We start from the raw sequence: 18,156 nt of genomic DNA, 5'->3' as shown, positions 1-18,156 counted from the left end.
GTTTACCCTCAGATTCAGACGGCAGCACAAGTGAGCTGCTATGAAAAGAAACAGATGGGGAGCTCATGGTCTTAGCCAGGACCAAACTGTCCAGGCCCTTATCCCCAGAGATGTTTTCTGGCAGCAGGTCAGTGCCATTTGTCTGTACTACAAAGCAGCCCCTGATGAAAAGATACAAAGACCACCTACTTTAGGATGGTAACAATAAAGGTATGCTTACATGGGCTCTTTGCCCCAGTGCTTCTCATGAACATGAATGACAAATTATTATTTTCTCTGTCTGAAACCTGCCAGGCCTGCTGCTGATGAATGAACTCCCTTGCAGCTGCCTGGTACACTCTGGAACTGAACAAGACTCTGGGGAAGGGCTACAGCTGTGAAACCTATGAGGTCTGGCATTTTGAATAGAGAGGCAACAGCCTTTCCTTGGATTACATAAAGATATGCCTCTGCCAGAAGCAGGAAGCTTTAGGCTGCCCAGCCTGGTGTGCAGATGCAGACAAAACCCTGCTACATATGCTACAGATTACAGGCAAAGATGCTGTTTTGTAGCTTGAGCCTGTTAAGTAAGGAGTTGTATGGTTATCCCTTCACCCCAGCTTCTGATGTGCCCTCCTCTGATTTATCAGTGAGGATGCACCTCGAAGTATGTGTATCCCTGATCTGCAAGACTACCATTTCTAGTTTTCCTTGCCCCTGTATAGTTGTGCCTACAGCTATTTAAACCCTCACATCCTGCATGACTTTGCCTTTACCACAGCACAGGCTCTAGAACAATCCTGAGCTACTCAGGGGATTCCTCCAGACAAAGACTATTTACCAGGCATGCCTCGAACCACATTAAGATGGCACTTTGCTCGTTTTATGACACAAGAAGAACAGGCTCCATTATGGACTTTTCCAGAATATCCTTCCATCTGTTTCTTCTGTCACCCCTCGACTCAAGCAGTGCCAGACTCTTCAGTTCTTTGGCATTTCTAGGCCTTTATAACACTGTACACTCACCATTTCCTGTCCACTCCACACCAGGTATTCCAACAACTGCACAAGGGAGAAATGAAAACAATTCTCTTTTCAAAATGTAAGTCACTCTTTTTTAGGTTGTGTTTACCATGACAGTATTTTTGAACAGCAGCCACAGAAACAAACCAGTAATATTTCTTATTTTATTTGCATAAACCCAATATGAATAATTTTTTTCAAGTCTGTAAGTATACAGAGGTGTATTCTTCTAATACTTTTGTCTACTTTTATTTACAAAATGAAAAATGAGCTTACTGTTTCAAGCCAAATTAAAAACAAACAAACAAGGTTAAAAATGAAAGAAGAGGCAGAAGTATGTGTGGGCTTTTACTTTATAAAAGTATCTAGAAGACAAACAGAGGACACACAGGGAGAGCTAAGAGCCTGAGCAGCTGCTGATGCCCTTGAATTTAAACAGCATCTGAAAATTCAAGTCTCTTATCTGTCACTTAATGTGTAGTGAGAAAGTCCAAAACAGAGCAGTCCTTCAAGCCTCAGATATACTCTGGGGCACTGGAAGCTTAGTAACCATATTTTTCATTGAGATGAGTCTTGCCATCACCACTTTGACCTAATGGATGAAGAGAAAGAGCTGTGTTATTCCTAAGAGAAATGTCTGTATGAAATAGTCTCTAGGCAGCACCAACCATACAAGTACAGAGGATAAAAAGTGTAATATGTGTCTTTTCATTTATACTTACAATTCGTTTCAATTTTACAAACAGTGTTAAGATTACATCAGGTACTCCTGTTTTTGTGGCTATTTTGTTTGGGTTTTTTTCTGGAGTTCTCATAGTGCCAGCTTAGTAGGAATGTTTGACTACTTATTGTCAGGCAGGGCCAAAATAAAGAGCTCCCTCTTATGGACACAGCTTGCTTAACTATCCTAGATCAGACTGGAGTTACTGAATCCAGTATTCTGTTCCTGTGGATTCATATGTCAGAGATGTGCAGTCTTTTCACTGAAGGATGATTCACCAGATTACAATTTTCTTCAGTGGAATTTATTCTTATTTACATAACCTTGCAACAGCCTTACAAAAATTACAGTAATGAATCTAACAAGTGAAGGCTAAGCTTTGAACTTACTCTGAAAACCTCAATGCACTAAAATAAGTTTTCTATTTTTGAGGAACTGAACATTCATTACCCTGTTTAAAAATAACTTCATCTAGCTAAAAACACCCTGGAAGTAAAGTTAAAAAATTATTCTAGTTTAACATATGTTGCATCAATTATTCAGTGCCTTCACCAAAGCAGCAAGACTTTTCTCTGAAACAGCTGACCCAGTGTTCGTATTCCAATGATTTTTGCAAAAAACTATAAAGAAGCATTTTTGGATTTTCACAGACTTCTGTGGAAAGTGAGAATACTAACGTTGCTGGAGCATTTATCCCTAGGGAAGGTTTGAGCTCGTCTTTCAACTAGGTTATCACACCACCATGTGTGAATGCAGTTAGCTCTCTCAGGTGTTACAAAACTGAAAAACAAACTTCAGGTGTATCTCTCCATTGCCATGAAGTTACTCCAGCTATGTTCTGTATTTCACAGTATTGCATGGCCATACAACAAACATGGGGCATAACATGCCACAAAACATCAGGTTCTGAGTAAAGTATTCCTCAATTAGCTTTTTCTCAAGGACTTACAAGGACATCTTGATGACTTATTAGGAAGATTCCTGAGTTATGAGACTACAACCAGTAAGGAAATAGTTAATACCTGCAGGAGGAATCCATATGCAGTAGTCTGGGTCATCATCTGGGTACTGTGAGGAAAAAAAAGGTTGTTGGACCTGCAAAGAGAGGACAGATTTTTTAAGGTCCCGTACTCCTCCACAGCCACTAAATCTCTCACTAATTCAGAGACAGATAATGAGAGGTTAGGGTTATTTCTACAAGAGTCAGGGATGAAAACAGTAATACAGAACAAAGATCAAACCCTCAAACAGATCCAGTTCATTTCCATTAGAGTCATTGACTAATAAAAATGCTGTTAAAAGGGGACCTCTGGAGGTCATCCAGTCCAATTTCCCCCTCAAAACAGAACCTGTCCACTTCTGGACAGTTTAATCCTAATGTTTGGTGATGTCATTTGACAGAGGATTTCTTTATACAGGGAAAAGCTTTAGAGTAGGATTTTCAATAGGTGTTTTACTGATTTCAATGCACAGTACCACTGAAAACTTTGGGTTTAAGGTGACTTTCAAACTGGTGTTACATAAGGATAACTTAGTTTTCAAAAAGAAAAGAACACTCATTGCTTTCAGGTCTTGCTGGCATCTTGCAATCTTAAAGCAAACCACAACAGGTCACTTGCAGTGCAGTTCTTGGCACAGCAGTACTTTTCACCCCTGGATTTTTAAGTTTTGCCACATCAGCATCATTTTCTCAACAACTTCTGTTTTCAACAAATACAGGTTGAAAAGTCATAAAACTGTAGAGTGCAAGTCTTAAGAGCTCAAAATAATGCCAAGTTACTCAGCACTGATTTGCATTACTCTGTAGCATAATTACAGTCTCAAGTTATGCAGTTGAAACAAATTTTCATTCCCTCAATAACTTTCCATCCCCAAATTAATACCTAAAACAGCTTTTTTTGAAGATTAAGGTTTTCCAAAACATTAGATTTGCAGAGTTGTACAGCTTTTAAATATGGCCTGTGAACAATCACTTTAAAATTGTTTTTCCAGTTTTACATGATTCAAAGTTATTGAAATATTAAAAAGAAAAAGAAAATAGCTGACTTCTGATCGATACTTTCCATGCAAGATCTGAGCCCAAAGGCAGAAACAGCATGTGGAAAAAGTGATTTGTGATGGGAGAAAGAATACATCTAAGCCATCTGGCATTTGGAGAATGCTCAGTGCAAGAGCAAACTTTCTGCTGATGAGAGGTGCTGACTTGACTGCCTCAGCATGAAAAACTGCTTTGTCCTCCCATATTCATAAAAGTGGTCAAACTTGGGCTTTACTAGCATAAATAAACTCTCAATTTCTTTAGCATCTTTAGCAAGGCCAGCAACAAAAGCCAGTTCTGAGGACTGTGCCTACCCAACCCCTGGGTCCTCTGCCAGGACTAACAAAGCAGCAGTCAGCACACACAGGATGCAGGGATCTGAGGTTCACTAAGAGCTGCAGGGCTAAAATTAGATGGTGCCCACAAAGAAACTGTCCCAGTGGTCAGAACTCATGGTCCACCAAGTACAGTCATCTCCTCTGATGGCAGCCAGCAGATGGGTGGGATGCCCTCTAAAGGGAAGAGCCTCACAATAATCATTAGGCTGTCAGAGAAGGTCCTTCCCAGCTCCAGGAAGGCAACAACTGACTGACTCCCAAAATGTGCAAAGCTCACACACTTTACATTTTAATACAAATCTTATGCACAGGAGAAACATTACCTGGTACAACCACTCAACTTTTGCAATGAAGTTATCACTAAATACATTAATCTCTCAAACTCATCTCTTTCCCATCTTGCAGGGAAGAATGAGGTTTGACACAGACTAACTGCAGCTTTAGTACAGTGTGTTCTGTGCCAGCCAATATGTATTTCCCAGGCTACTCTCCAAGGAAAGCTTTGCATTGACATTCTAATGCCTGGAGAGCACCTTTGTTCTACAACACCTGTGATACAGGAGAAACAGCAATTACTAACTGCCAAGTGAAAAGGTTAAAAACCCCCTCTTTTGTGATTGAACAGAGAGCCTCTGGCATGCCTGAAATGCTGTGTTTTACCTTTTTATTATTCCAAAATCTGTGTTCAATGGCAGTATATAGTATATAGTATATAGTTCCACATTTGGGTCTCAGCAGAGAAGCACTACTGTGACCAAGTTAGACTCCATCAACTTGTTACTATTTCACTAAAAAAGAGCCTAGAAATTACTTCCTCTTAAGCTGCAGGAGTCATGGTGTTGTAACTTACCTTGCTTGAGCTACTGATTTTCTTAACTTTCTCAGATGTCTCTTCAGGTTCCTTATTTACTGCCTTGGATGCTGGGAAGAAAGCAGAATTGTTTTATGGCACAGCACAAATGACAAATTCTACAGATATAAACTTATAGGAAGTTCACATAAAAATTAATACATCCATAGGGAAATCCAAGATATCTCACTGCACCACAGTTCATACTTGAGAATAATACTGCTGAAACTGTTTTCCCTAGATTTAACTTATGTTAAATACACTGTCAATCATGTAACCTAATGCAGTTTGATAATAAGACCCTCTATTAGTGATTCTGTAATATTAACTTTAGTTAATGGAAGATGTTTATTTTCTAAAAGACACTCTCTGTAATCACTGCAGTGATTGATTTAGAAAGGAAGGAGTGGCAAATATGCAGGACCAATCTGCTTTTTAAAAAAATAAACAAACACCAAACTAGAGTTGATGGGTGAAAAGAATTCCTTGATTTTCTGCCACTTAATATTTGAAATATTGATACTCTCATGGCTCTCAATGGGTGAGATGATGAGGACAGATTCTAAGGAGTCTGAATTATGAAAAAATGGAAAGGTCATAAAAATCTCCATGTACCCCCAACATTCTTCATTTTGGAGATGTGATTTTTGTGCATATGTGCAGGGGCATTATCTAGGTCACCAGCAAATTATTACTTAATGTTATGTAGCATTTGTCACTTTATAAAAGAAAGTTTTGTCCTGTTGTAGTGTTAAGAGCTAGTGCAAGAGAATAACGGAGGAAAAAGCATCATCATATTCTCCTAAATTAATTCTTCTTCTCATGCTGATTCTTTGAAACAAAGATCTCTAAACAGTTAATAACTATGAAAAGCAAAGACAGCTGCAATATAGTGGAAGTGCCCAGTCTTTACCATACACTTACCACTTCCCAAGTGAAACACAATCTTTCATTTCAATTCTAGATTCTTTAGGCTCTAGATTAGGCTCAGTTTCCTTTGACCCACATAAGATAATAAGTCCTTTAGTCAGTTTCTAAACCCACATGCTGTTACAAAATAGTCTGTATTGTACTGTTCACCTTGGGATTTCTCCTCTGAGGGTCCCATCTGAGATTCATTCCTCAGTACCTTTGGCTCAGGCAGAAAATCAACCCCTGTAACATAAATAAAAGAAGAGCTTAGTGGGCACTGCAGTAGCTCTGATGAGCAGAGTGCATCTCTGAGACCAAGTACAAAAGGGAACTCTTTGCTACATTTGTCTCAGGAAGAACTCTTCTCTCAAAAGTCTTTCAAATTATTTCATCCACTCAGCCCAGTGCAATATAATATAGAAAATTCTGTGATCTGTTAAAGCACTTTTCAACAGCAACATGTCCAGCATTAAGCCAAAAAGCTAGAAGTAGCTTTCTGTTATCAAACATATTGTTCACTGAGAAACATCATTACTGAGTTTTCAAATTCATCAGGCTGATACAGAAAAGGAGGGATTGGAGATACCTCAAAGCTACCTTTCCATTACCACTTCTGAAATTGCTTTTCCTCCTTGCAAATGGATCTGAAATTTTGCACAGACATTTGTTTACTTATTTTGCCACTTTTACTGCCAACAAAACATTGCAGTTGTTTTCATTTGGACAATCAATTTAATGGAAACAGGGCTTATCAAAATAGACTTCCTTACATCCAGGAGATTTATTCTATTTCACCAAAAGGCATGCAAAACTGACTGCCAAGCAGAGTTTCAACTAAAATCATGTGAAACTCAGCTGCTGCCACACAGACTCTGGAGTCATGGCAAAAAAACTATGGAAAAATATATAGGCTGGAGAATGTGTGACTCAAACATTTGATTCACATAGCTCTTAAAAATTCAGCAGTAACAGACTCATCTTCATTACTGGAAAAATCAGAGACAATGATTTACCATCCTGAAGGGATTCTAGATTTTTGTTATTGCAAGGAGAGCCATCAGGAGCAGGAGTTTCTTTCCCTGTTTCTTTCTCTATTGTCATTTTCATTTCCATGTTTGACACTCTGCTGTTTACTGCATCTGCGTCTTGTTGCTGTTCCATTTTTTCTTCTTCCTCCTCCTCTTCCTCCTCCTCCTCTGGTCCATCATCTTTTGTTTTGAACAAGCTTTCAGGGATGTCTGGACGCTTAACAGGCAACTTCTGCAAGACAAAGGTTTGGGCATTGTTGCAGTGTTCACCCAAGCAGGTGTTCCCTTATTAGGAAAAGAGTTTAAGCCTCACCCCTGAACCTATAGGGAAGATGAACCAGAAACTTCTATGCTCCTCTCACCGTAACTGGCCTTGTGCCAGGACAAAAGCACCTGTTGGACCCTTGAGCTGTTCCTCAAGGAATGTAGCCATTTTCTATTGGGGAGCGTGCCAAAAACCCCTCCTAGATCGCTGTATACTTAAGAGAGAGCACGGAGATTCTCGGGGCATTTTTGGGATGTCTCAGCAGGTGCAAAGGACCACCCTGCACTGTGCACAGATTTTATTCTTTTGTTTTGTATTGTTTGTTATTTTTACTTTAATTAAAGCCTTTTTGCTTTTTCAAAACACCTCTGATCATGCCACCTTGCTAATTTTTCTTAAGCCATTTCTGGGAGGTTGTTAGCAACCCTCAGAGTGTGATGAACCTTTGTGGAGCAAAAACCATGCTGGCCTCACAAAGAAATTCATGAGGGCTGAAATTCATCAGTGCCAAGACAGAGGCAGATGTCACAGATACTCATTACAGCAGAAAGTACATGCACTACTGTCAGAGACAGCTGGCAAGGAAACATTCTCAGGATGGCAAATAGTTAGCGTTTAAGGAAAAGTTATTGGTAGAGATGGAAGATGAAAAAACATGTCCAGTCCATAAACAAGGAGTGCAATCTTTTCATAAGAGGGGTACTGGAAACTGAGTCAATCATGGATATGGTCTTGGCTATGAAGATGGAGAAAAACAAGTAAAGGACTGGCTGCTGAGGTTCAGCCTCATGTCCCCAGACTGCCTCTCTCGATCCACTGCCTTTTGACCACAGCTGTGCCCCAGGAAACTGGCTGTACAAAGACACAGAATGGCAACTGCTGGCAGCAAACGACATCCAACAGCCCCTGCTCGTTGCCCATGCACCTTCCACTGCCACAGCTGCACTTCCATGTTGTTTCCATACATGTGAGAAGATAAAGTTGCCACCTACAGCCTCCACAGCCTGTGAAGGTGGTCCCACAAATAGCCACTGACTTGCAACACTTACAGGTCCAACTTACCCCTAGGCTTCCAGTTTTCAGCTTGAATTTGCTCCCCCCTTTCATTGCACCAAAAAGAGGCAGGTTCATCTTTTTAGGCTTGTTCTCTGCATTCAGACTGTTACTCCCACCCCTAATAAAAAATAGACACAAAGGAAAACAGTATACAAAGTATTAAACAAATCTTAAATATACAAATAAATAAAAAAAAAAAAGGTCTGCCTATGAGAAGTGGATATATAAAAATCCTTTTATTTCTCTCCCACTTGCAGCATCCAAGGAAGATGCTGCAGGAGTTGCCTCCACCATCCTATATATATGTTGTAGGATTCAGACACATGCCACAACAGGAAGCAAAAAATAAACAAGGAAAAAACCCTCTGCATCACAGACTCCCTTAAATTCAACTGCATACATACACACATATTTATATATAAAAACACACTTAGAGGCAAAACCTTAATTTAAATGAATTAAGTTATTATTCTCTAATCAAGCTGCCACTAATAAAAGATGAACCCAGCGCACACCTTTCTGCAGTGGTGGTGCCAGACATTAGTTGAGCAGCCACTACATTTGACTTCCAAATACATTTCACAGAGTGAAAGTGGGTTTCATGTTGTGCATAATATCTGTAAAATTGTTCAGTTCCTTTTGGATGCAAATGGGAAAAAAATTGAAGAAGCTAACACTCTGTTTCCACTCCCTTACCCATGTCATCCTGCCTGAGCTTGGGCTGGTCTCACTCCAGGGTTGTGCATCTCCCTCAGCCATAGATGCTGCAATAGCCCAGGGGCTCAGCAGCTCCATGAAGAGACCAGGTAGTTTGGAAGGCTGTCCTGCTTTGTGATTGGAAAGCTGCCCATTTACTGGGCTTGCACAACTGCCCATGGATAAAAATAAGGGGAAAAGTAATTGTTCTATATTTTCACCAAGACTTACTGGGGCTTCAGCTCAGGCAGTTCTGCAGGCTTGACAAGCTTTATTAACCCTTTCAGTCTCTGCTGCTCTTTCCTCAGTTCAAACGTCCGCAAGTGAAGCTTCTTTCGTGCCACGCTGTCTAACGTGCATCCTGACTTTATTTCAGTCATGAATTCATCCAAAGAATCTTGAGCTGCTGGATGGGACTGGACTAGGCAAGATAAAAGGAAGATATATAACGTTATGGTGGGGAGATAACTATAATCATCAGGTCCTGCCTTTAGAGAATAAGGTACGTAGGAACAACTATCGGCTTTGTGAGTTCCTATTGAATTGTGAAATAATGGAGGTTGCTAGGCCTGGAAAGATGGAAGCCTAACAAAAGCCTGAAAGTAAACTTTATTCACTTACCTAAAAAAGCCTCTCTTAAAACAGAATGTTTCTTTGTGAGTGCTATTCCTGGTTGTTCATCTCACTTCTAGATCTGCTCTCCCTAAAAAAGTGGCTTAGTGATTTTTTTGTAGTGACAAACTAAAATAATCCCAGCCACACCAAAACCTGCGCCACTCCACAGGGAATCCAATTTTGACTTTCCTGGAATGTTTATGTCATAACATTTGCGAAGTTCAAAATCAACCAACATTGCCTGAAAGAGTGCATACAAACCAAATTTCTTGCATTAGGCCAATCACACAGAACTTGCCTTTGTTTTAACTAGATTTTCTGCAAGAAAACGGCTTTGAACTTGAAAAAGAGTAATGACAGTGTTTCTACTCCACCTAATTTCAAAATATTAACAATATTATGGATATTTGACTAATTAAAATAAAACTCAGGAGGTAAAACTAAATCTCTAATGACTAAGAAAAAGAAATACAGACTTGTAATATATGGATTTAAAATAACCAAACAAGATACAGAACAATGCCTTTCTTTGGCTTGAACAGTGTTTCAGAAGTTGTTATATGGTATTCAAAAATAACCTGGAGGCAAACAAAAAAAAAATGTTCTTGCCAGAACTTTAACAAGTCTTTTGACAGTTTTCTGCCTTTAAATACTAAATGAAAAGTGGCAAATCCAATATGTATTTTCTGCCTTATAAGTGTTTTTGTATATATGCACAAGTGCAATTATTTGATCAATGAGTTATTTTCAGTTCAGCTTTAGCTAATTAAGTAGCACTTGAAATTTTAAATGCATAAAAATAAAACAGACTAAGTTTTCTAAAGAGTACATATTTGAGCAGTTTTACATAAGTAATCAGAGGAAAGTCAAATAAGACTCGCATTTAGAAATGGATTCAATTCAAAAGGATGTTTCTGATGTAAAACAAAACATAATTTACCATTTGAAGATGTATGAAAGCCACAACAGTAACTGTTCAAAGATATACAGAATTAATAGGCTTCAAAAGATAAGAAACAGTTGTCGCATCCACTGCCATGCAAGTATAAATGATGACAAAACATGTCATAAAAGAAATTCTGATAAAAATACTCTTTTTTTAAAATCACAACTATTTATATAAACCAAGATAAAAACCAGCAATGAAAAAGTATTGTTAACAATGTCTGAACCTCCTTGCAGGCAGGAGCTGAGCAGAATGATAATTCGATTTGAAAATCAAATTACAAAGATGTGGTTTAGTGAGTAATCATATTCTTCAGAACAATTAAAGCTCCCCAATTAAATGCAGAGCTTGCTGCTGTACTGCATAGTGGTGTAGGTGCTTCAGTCAGTGAGTGATGCTGAGGGAGTCCCCTCTTGCAAATTGGTTTCTCTGCTTGATTCCACCAACAGTGCCTCATACTAGCTAGTTCAGCTTGCAGGGTTACAGTTAACATTCCTGATCTGTTGCAGCAGTTTTCTACACTACTGAAGTAAAATCTGACATTACTAGAAGGTGAATCAATCATGTCTATTATACTTTATATCCCAGTGACAAAAAGCTACAGAGCTATTTACTGCACCATCAACTTATTGATATTTTTCCTAAACAGGCAACCAAAGATGAGACTGAAGAGCTCCATATATTTGATTCAGCAGCATCAGTGAATGAGAGATACCAAGTCAGTCCACCAGTAATTAGTTCTGAAGAACCCCAGGGAACAATTTGTGAACTTCTACTTTTTTAGACAACTACTTAATTTCTCCAAGTGCTTGGTAAGAAGTCAGCAATTTAGCCTGTCATTCACTCACTGCTGCACCTACTCTTGTCTTTAGGCTCCAAATAATCCTCTAGAGCAAACAAAAGGGCATTAAGGTTTCAGAACTGTATGTAATGCAGCAGTTTTGCTGGACAGCCCATGACATTGGTAAGAATGTTCATGGTCAATAACCCTGCTCCTGGCTTTCTCAACATCTGTGATTAACCTAAAGCATTCAAACAAGAGAAAACCCAAGGATCTAGAAAACACCCAAACAAACCAGCTGATTAATGCGGTATTTGCTATGTGTGTTTTACCCAGGTCTAGTTCTAGGGAATTCCAATACTGAATGATTCTGTAAGTGCCAAGTAAGTGGCACTTCATTAAGTGCCAAGACTGCACTTTTTTCCAAGGCTCTAAACTAGCCGTGTAACCACCTGCAACTTACAAAAACACATGTATTGGAATTGCATGACCAGGTTTTGGTGGGGAAGGGGCTTACAGCATTATATGGTGTTAGCAGAAGTATAAAAATGAAGTGACTCTCCCTTTACCCAGTCTCTACTACAATATAATTCACAGTCTTGTTGAGAAATGGTATCAGTAGAAACAAAGGTATCAGAACATACGAAAGCTCGGAATTACTCCTCTCAGACAATCTAAGCATTAGCTTCTTTTGCTGGTCAATTGCTAATTACTTATCAAAAGTAGAAGGCTGAAAACAATCCCTTCAAACACACTGAACGTCAGTTCAAATACCTGGTGGAATGGTACTGCTTTTTGAACAGGGATCTGGTTTAATCAATTACCCACAAAAATGTTGATATAAATGAGTTTTAGTGTGGAGTGAATAACTAGAAAGAAACACAGCCATGTAATGCACAGAAGATAGCTCAGCTGTCACACTGCTGCTAGGCTTCTTGGAGAGAAACTGCTGACAAACTCATGGTGCAGCTTTATTAATGGCAACTCTGTTAAAAAGGTTTTTGTGTGAACAAATAGCCTAAACACATTTCCTTCCTGCCTTCCTTTTACTCCATGAGACATCATCAGTGACAGAAAGCAAAATGCAGCCACTGGTAGAGTCTGCTTTTAAACATAACTCACTAACAGATACCATCAATAGCCTGCAAAGGCTCTGCCTTCAGAAACAAAGGCATAATCCTAGAACCTGCATGGCACCCTTGTGTACTGGCATGCTCACTGAACAGACAGGTTAAGTGTCAACTGCTTTGTCTCCACATTTCTCTCTTTCCCACCTTTCCTTTATACAGCATGTTTACAACGAGAAAAGTGAAATAAAATATATTACTTTTTCTGTGAGTTTTTTCCTCCTCCCTTATAAATGGTTTTTAAGGGAGTGGAAAAAACAGTGTTCCTCAAACTGGGTCACCTTCAGCAATATGGGCAGATAAACAGTAATAATACTCATCCTCTCAGAACTCCAGGAGCTTGTACAATTGCCACCTTACTTCAACTTAGACGTTGCTTGCTTTGGAAAAAGTTCATTACCAAGTGACTATAAACAGAGTATATGAACTACTGGATAAAGACTCTAAGAATTCTCTCAAGCTAGCTCAGTGACCTGCAAACCTTCCTATCCCTTTGTGAAAAGTGGACATAAAAAAAACCCCAAACCTCTGAAAAGAGAAATCCCTAAGATAATTTTCAGCTCTGTATTTTTCTTCATGGAAAGCACTGTGATCAAATAAACTTCACTCCTTACCTTTCCCTGAAACCTTCAGCTTCTCTGTTATCTCAGAAAGCTCATTTTCTGCTTCTTTTAGCTTTGTGACCTATGAGAAAACAACATGCTTAGAAGACTTTATCTTGTTAAAATCTCATTTTAGCAGTTACTCAAGTATTCTATCAAATTACTTCCACTTTTCTACTTCTGAGCTTTGACCAGACTTCCTGGGCTGAAAAAAATTACAAGTCTAGATTGTTCCTAAACAACTTATTCATTTCTTGACATAGAAAATTATTTAAACTGTTTCTGAAACATGACAGTATGCATAATTCTTCTGCAGCAGTGTTACACCACCACTGAACCCTCCAACCCCTCCTATCCCTCACACCCTATTGTCTTTGTAGGACTTATTGTTGTCACAGGCCTGTCAATCCAGAATTCTTATTCTTTGAAGCAGAATGAGAGATTTCTTTGGAATGTGTCCTGTGGACTTAAAAGCTTGGAATTATTTTCCAATGTTTTAAAACTAATTTAAAAGCATCCTGTTCTGGCATTTCCTTCATCCACTGCCATGATCCACTAAGATTTCTTCTTAGTCGTAATATAATACAGGCATGAGAGAGTAACTCTGACATGTCATAATAATTATTCTTACCAGGGAGTCATAAGTCTCTGGTTTTTCTTCTATTTTACCAGCTTTCTTCATTCTGTTCAGTCGTTTCTTTTCCACGGCACCAGTTCGATCGAGGAAGGTGTCATCATCACTGTCATAAAAATCCTCATCTTCCCAGTTCTTTGATTTCCTTTTTCGGGATACTGAGAAAGGCACAGGAAAAAGCAAGAAACAAAATGATTTGCATACCACTCAGCAATAAAGTAAATACAAGATAGCAATCTCAAATCCCTAATTTAGGGCATTTAGAATGATCACAGTTACTCACCTGCTTCTTGCCTCAGTACTCCTCGAGCATCGAGCAGCCTGCAAGCTTCCAGTGCACATTGTATCATTGCTTCCTTCTTTTTTCCTGAATGGAGAACCTCTGCCACCAGCTGCTTCCCTGATGCATCATCCACAGGCAATCTGTTCAGTTTGAAGGATTAGAGAACAGCTCAGATCCAAACAGCTTTTCGGGGATGTTACTCAGATATTTTACAATGGCATTGCCACTTCATTTTAATCTTTTTTTCTGTTAAATATTTCCACTTTTCATTTCATACAGAACCAATCAAAACACAAGCATGATTTCCTAATCATGCAAGTCAATTTGTATTTCACTGGTCCAAACAATAATTTTTCCTCTATTTATTCCATTGGAAATACAAGAAGTTAAAAGGTTAAATGTCAATCCCTGAATCATTTAAAGTACAAGTATCTTGTATCCATACAACATGAGTAACAAATAGTTTCCATGATGAAACAAAGGATTTTTAAGCAGCACAAGCAATTACCATGTTGAAACTTCTTGAGTTAATTTCCACCTCACCTTCTCTTGTCTTATAAAAGAATTACATTAGTGACCTTTAGCAGGAACCCCTCAAAAACTGTCTTATACCATACAGGAACTGAAATTGGGCACACAGTAGAATTAAATTTGAGCTTGTTTTGATCTTTCTCAATAGGAATTGAAAGATATTGTTTCCTAGTTTCTTCTCTTGTATTTCCATTTCACATATTGCTCAAAACAAGGGGAGCTGAAAGAACCTAGACTCCTGTTTTCCCGATTTTCATCCTCTAGGAAAACTAAATCCTGTCAGAACAAAAAAGGAGCACAGACACTGAAGTAGGCACTGATCCTTGAACTTCTGTCTCAGTATCAGGGCTTACATCTAAATCTAGCTGGCTTCCTTGCCAAGTGTGACACAACAGGTAATTCCTACAGCTTTTGTTTGTAAATTCAACAGTCAACTTCCATGTTCCAAAGGAATGGAGATGTACTTACTTGATCCTGCATAACCAGCTGTTGTGCCCACGATCATCATACTCATATTCTAACTCTTCTCCTAGAGAAAAATGGAAAGTTGATGTAGTGACCAAAATCGAAATAAGCAGGAATAATCTTTACAGCAGAGATGAATGTCATGGGACATTCTTCTAAACAAAAGCGATAACAAGTTCTTGCTGCATACCATGATTTTGCTTTACTTTTTTTTTTTAAAGCCATGGGATCTTCGGTTGGTGTTATGCTGATTTGGTTTTTTGGTGTTTTTTTTTCCAAATCAAGGCTTTTTCAGACCAAAAAATCTCTAAGTGGACTGTTTGGTTTTTTTCTTCGAACTACATGTTCCTAATCTTGTCTCTGTATGTATAAAGTACATGATGCTGAAGCAACAACAGTTTGCAATCTGAATTCACAGATACTGTTCATCTTGAAGATTGCTTTTTCACTTTAACAAGTAAGTGAACATTCTTTAAGTTTCCCTAGCAACCACTTAAACTCTAGATCACTTAATTATTGCCTTTTGTCTCTTTCACATTTCCCCATTTTACAGTTATACACGATTACAGCCATCTCCAAAGCAAACAGTCTGGGAATTGAGGGTTTTTGATTTTTCCCTGTAGCTGCAAAGCGTGGGGGAGGTTTGAGTGTCACACCGGAGGAATACAAGCTGCTCACTGCAGTTTAGGAATTAGTAACTAAGTCTCAGATATACAATGGTGAACCAAGTTTTAATGAAAAAAACACTACAAATCCCCACCAAAACTTAACGAAACAAAAAATGTCACCCACAATGTAACAGAAAAGTTTTGCTCTGACATGACACCTTAAATTCCCCTGCAAAAATAAACAACAAAATAGCTCTTTGCTAAGTAAAAAAACCCCCCACATTTAATAAAAAAAAGAAAAGATTACCTTCTCTATCAAAAAAGCCCTGTAAGGCCTTCCTAGGATCTTTCACATAAAAGGCATCCTGAACATCCTGAAAATCAACAGCAATAGGGTTCTCTTCAACCTCATCCTCCTCAGCATCCTCACCTAGAAGACATACAAAGTCCAAAAAAACCCCGTGACACATCAGAAAGACAACACCAGTATATTTCAGCTTCCATTAGTTTGAAAGAAGTAGCAGCTATATCATAAAATTACTTCTTTTAATGTCTATTATTCCTGTACCCAATCAAAAAAATAGGTTTTTTGCTATTAGTTATTCCGACATATGATTCAGTTTTGTAGATCAGTGTCAGTTTCAGTACTTTCACAGGTTTATCAGCTTATACATTTTCACTCAAGAAACCCCAACTCGCTTTGTTGCAAAAAGCTCATTAATTATAATCTAACTCTAATATGTGGACTTCCTGTTTAAATGTAAAGACAGCTACACTGCACAGAAGTCCCAATCAGTCAAATTTCACTTCTTGGGCAAAAGTGTGGACATCATCACAGGAGCAAACCAAAGAGCATTCATTAATCTCTAAGTTTCAAGGCCTTTTATAGGCATAATCAAATTTCCTCCTCCTGTTTAAAAGGAGCTCATCAGATGTTAGCTTGTCACACACTCTTCTTTTTAACAGCAAAAGGATCAATTTGTACTCAAAAGCTTTGACTGGATTGTGACTCTTGGCAGCCAGTTGGAACATTAACCATAATATTCAGTGAAAACAGGCTTACAGACCTTCTAATGCATATCAGTCAGTCGATACATCATCACTTACCCATTCCCCATGAGCAGCTCATTTCACTGTTCTGACTCCTTTCATTTCTCTCCTCTTTCTCATCTTCCTCATCAGAGTCCTCTCCCAACATTGTCTTTTCTAATTTTGCTTGTTGCTGCTTGCGTAGTGCCTTCAGTTCAGTCACAGTTAGCTCTGACTCAGACTCCTGGTCCTCTTGGGGTCCCTAAGTCAGAACAGAAAATTAGCAGAAGTGTTTTTAAAAAATACCAAGCAAGCATTTCCAACACGCATGCAGATTACATATAATAACATAAACACATCATTACACTGCTCTTCAAAAAGTGGAATTATTTGTTACGGTTTGCATTCCAAAATATATTAGTTTTAATGGCATTTCCAAACGCAGGGCAGGGAGAAATAAGCATTACTGTGTACTTGCAGCCAGAACCATCTCACATATAACTGTAATTAAAAGGCTAAAGGCAAAAATTCCCGTCAGAACTACACGGGTGAATCTGAGGAATCAGCAGCTTCTGAAGTGCAACACACGATGTGCAATCCAAGTCCCTACTAATAAACACTCCCCTCGTTTACAAAGAAATATTCGTTCTTTATTTACTGGGGCGTCATACTGTCAGAAGGACATTCCGAATACATCACACTGTTGGAGGGAAATGCCTTTTGCACTCACTGCACATCAGCAGAAACCCGCACACCTCACTGCAGGGCCAGCAGCAGACACCCACAGCTTTCCTCCCAGTAAAACCACCCCGGCAGCGCTGGGCTGTTCCCAGACAGCCTCACGCCTCGGGCAGCCACCCTATGGAGCCGGGAAAACTCCTGAGGCTGATCCAGGCCATCCTTTATCGCCCCGCACACGCCTGAGCCCGAACCCACCTGCAAGAGGAAGAGGCGGGAGCTGCCGCCGAAGCGCAGCCCGTGGCCCACCCGCACCCGGCAGTAGGTGCGGGGCGGCACCCGCGCCTTGTTGAGGAAAGTGCCGTGGGTGCTGCCCAGGTCGTACACGTAGAACCCGGCGGCATCGGCGGCGCCGGGCTGTTCGGGGGAGGCGCCGCGGTACTGCAGCACGGCGTGGTGCCGCGACACCGACGGGTGCTCCAGGGACAGCGCGCAGCCGGGCAGCCGCCCCACCAGGAACCAGCTGCTGTCCTCCAGGCGCACCGAGCCCAGCAGCACGCCGCCTTTCAGCACCTCCAGCCCGTACCCGGAGCCGGCGGGCGGGCGGCTGCCCCACGGCGGCTCCTCGTAGCGCGGTGCGGGCGGGGCGGCGGCGGCCGGGCGGGGGGCTCCAGGCGGGCCGGGGCCCGGATCGGCGGGCCCGGGGGCGGCGGGCAGCGGGCGGCTCGGCCGCTTGAAGGCGGCGAGCTCGGCCTCCATCGCCTCCGCCGCCTCCGCCATCTTCCCGGGTCCGTACCCAAACGGAGTCCTCCGGGAACGGGCGCCGCGGTGCTGCGGTGCCGGGGGTAGGGAGCAGTGCCGGGGCCGCTCCGCCGCCGCCCAGCGCGGCCCGGGGCAGCGTGAGGGGGGAGTCAGGGAGGGCGGTGGCGGCAGGCGAGGCGGCTGCGGCTG

At 40.5% G+C, this 18,156-nt stretch overlaps 1 protein-coding gene across 1 annotated transcript; it reads right to left on the bottom strand.

The window, feature by feature from the left end:
• Positions 1-1,339: 1,339 nt before the first annotated feature.
• On the bottom strand, positions 1,340-18,000 carry SLC4A1AP (solute carrier family 4 member 1 adaptor protein). The gene is made up of 14 exons (XM_083856171.1): positions 17,464-18,000; positions 16,606-16,789; positions 15,806-15,928; positions 14,894-14,954; positions 13,895-14,034; positions 13,609-13,769; positions 12,990-13,059; positions 9,138-9,327; positions 8,217-8,328; positions 6,875-7,121; positions 6,030-6,104; positions 4,950-5,020; positions 2,746-2,818; positions 1,340-1,594 (listed from the first exon to the last, which is right to left on the bottom strand). The coding sequence occupies exons 1-14, from the start codon at positions 17,983-17,985 to the stop codon at positions 1,545-1,547; spliced, it is 2,079 nt and encodes a 692-aa protein (XP_083712297.1). The 5' UTR covers positions 17,986-18,000; the 3' UTR covers positions 1,340-1,544.
• Between the last annotated feature and the right edge of the window lie 156 nt (positions 18,001-18,156).

The sequence above is a fragment of the Zosterops lateralis genome (assembly GCF_965231275.1).
Source record: "Zosterops lateralis genome assembly, chromosome: 3".
Taxonomy (NCBI): domain Eukaryota; kingdom Metazoa; phylum Chordata; class Aves; order Passeriformes; family Zosteropidae; genus Zosterops; species Zosterops lateralis.
The sequence above is the reverse complement of the archived record's forward strand: the minus strand, read 5'-3'. Positions and strand labels throughout refer to the sequence as shown.

Bases quoted from the DNA above. Each gene is read 5' to 3' on its own strand.
- SLC4A1AP (XM_083856171.1), bottom strand. From the start codon at position 17,985: ATGGCGGAGGCGGCGGAGGCGATGGAGGCCGAGCTCGCCGCCTTCAAG. The intron at 14,035-14,893 runs GTAAGTACATCT...CAAACTGAACAG, and splicing joins AGCTGGTTATGCAGGATCAA to ATTGCCTGTGGATGATGCAT. The intron at 1,595-2,745 runs GTATTAACTATT...TTCATCCATTAG, and splicing joins CATATGGATTCCTCCTGCAG to GTCAAAGTGGTGATGGCAAG.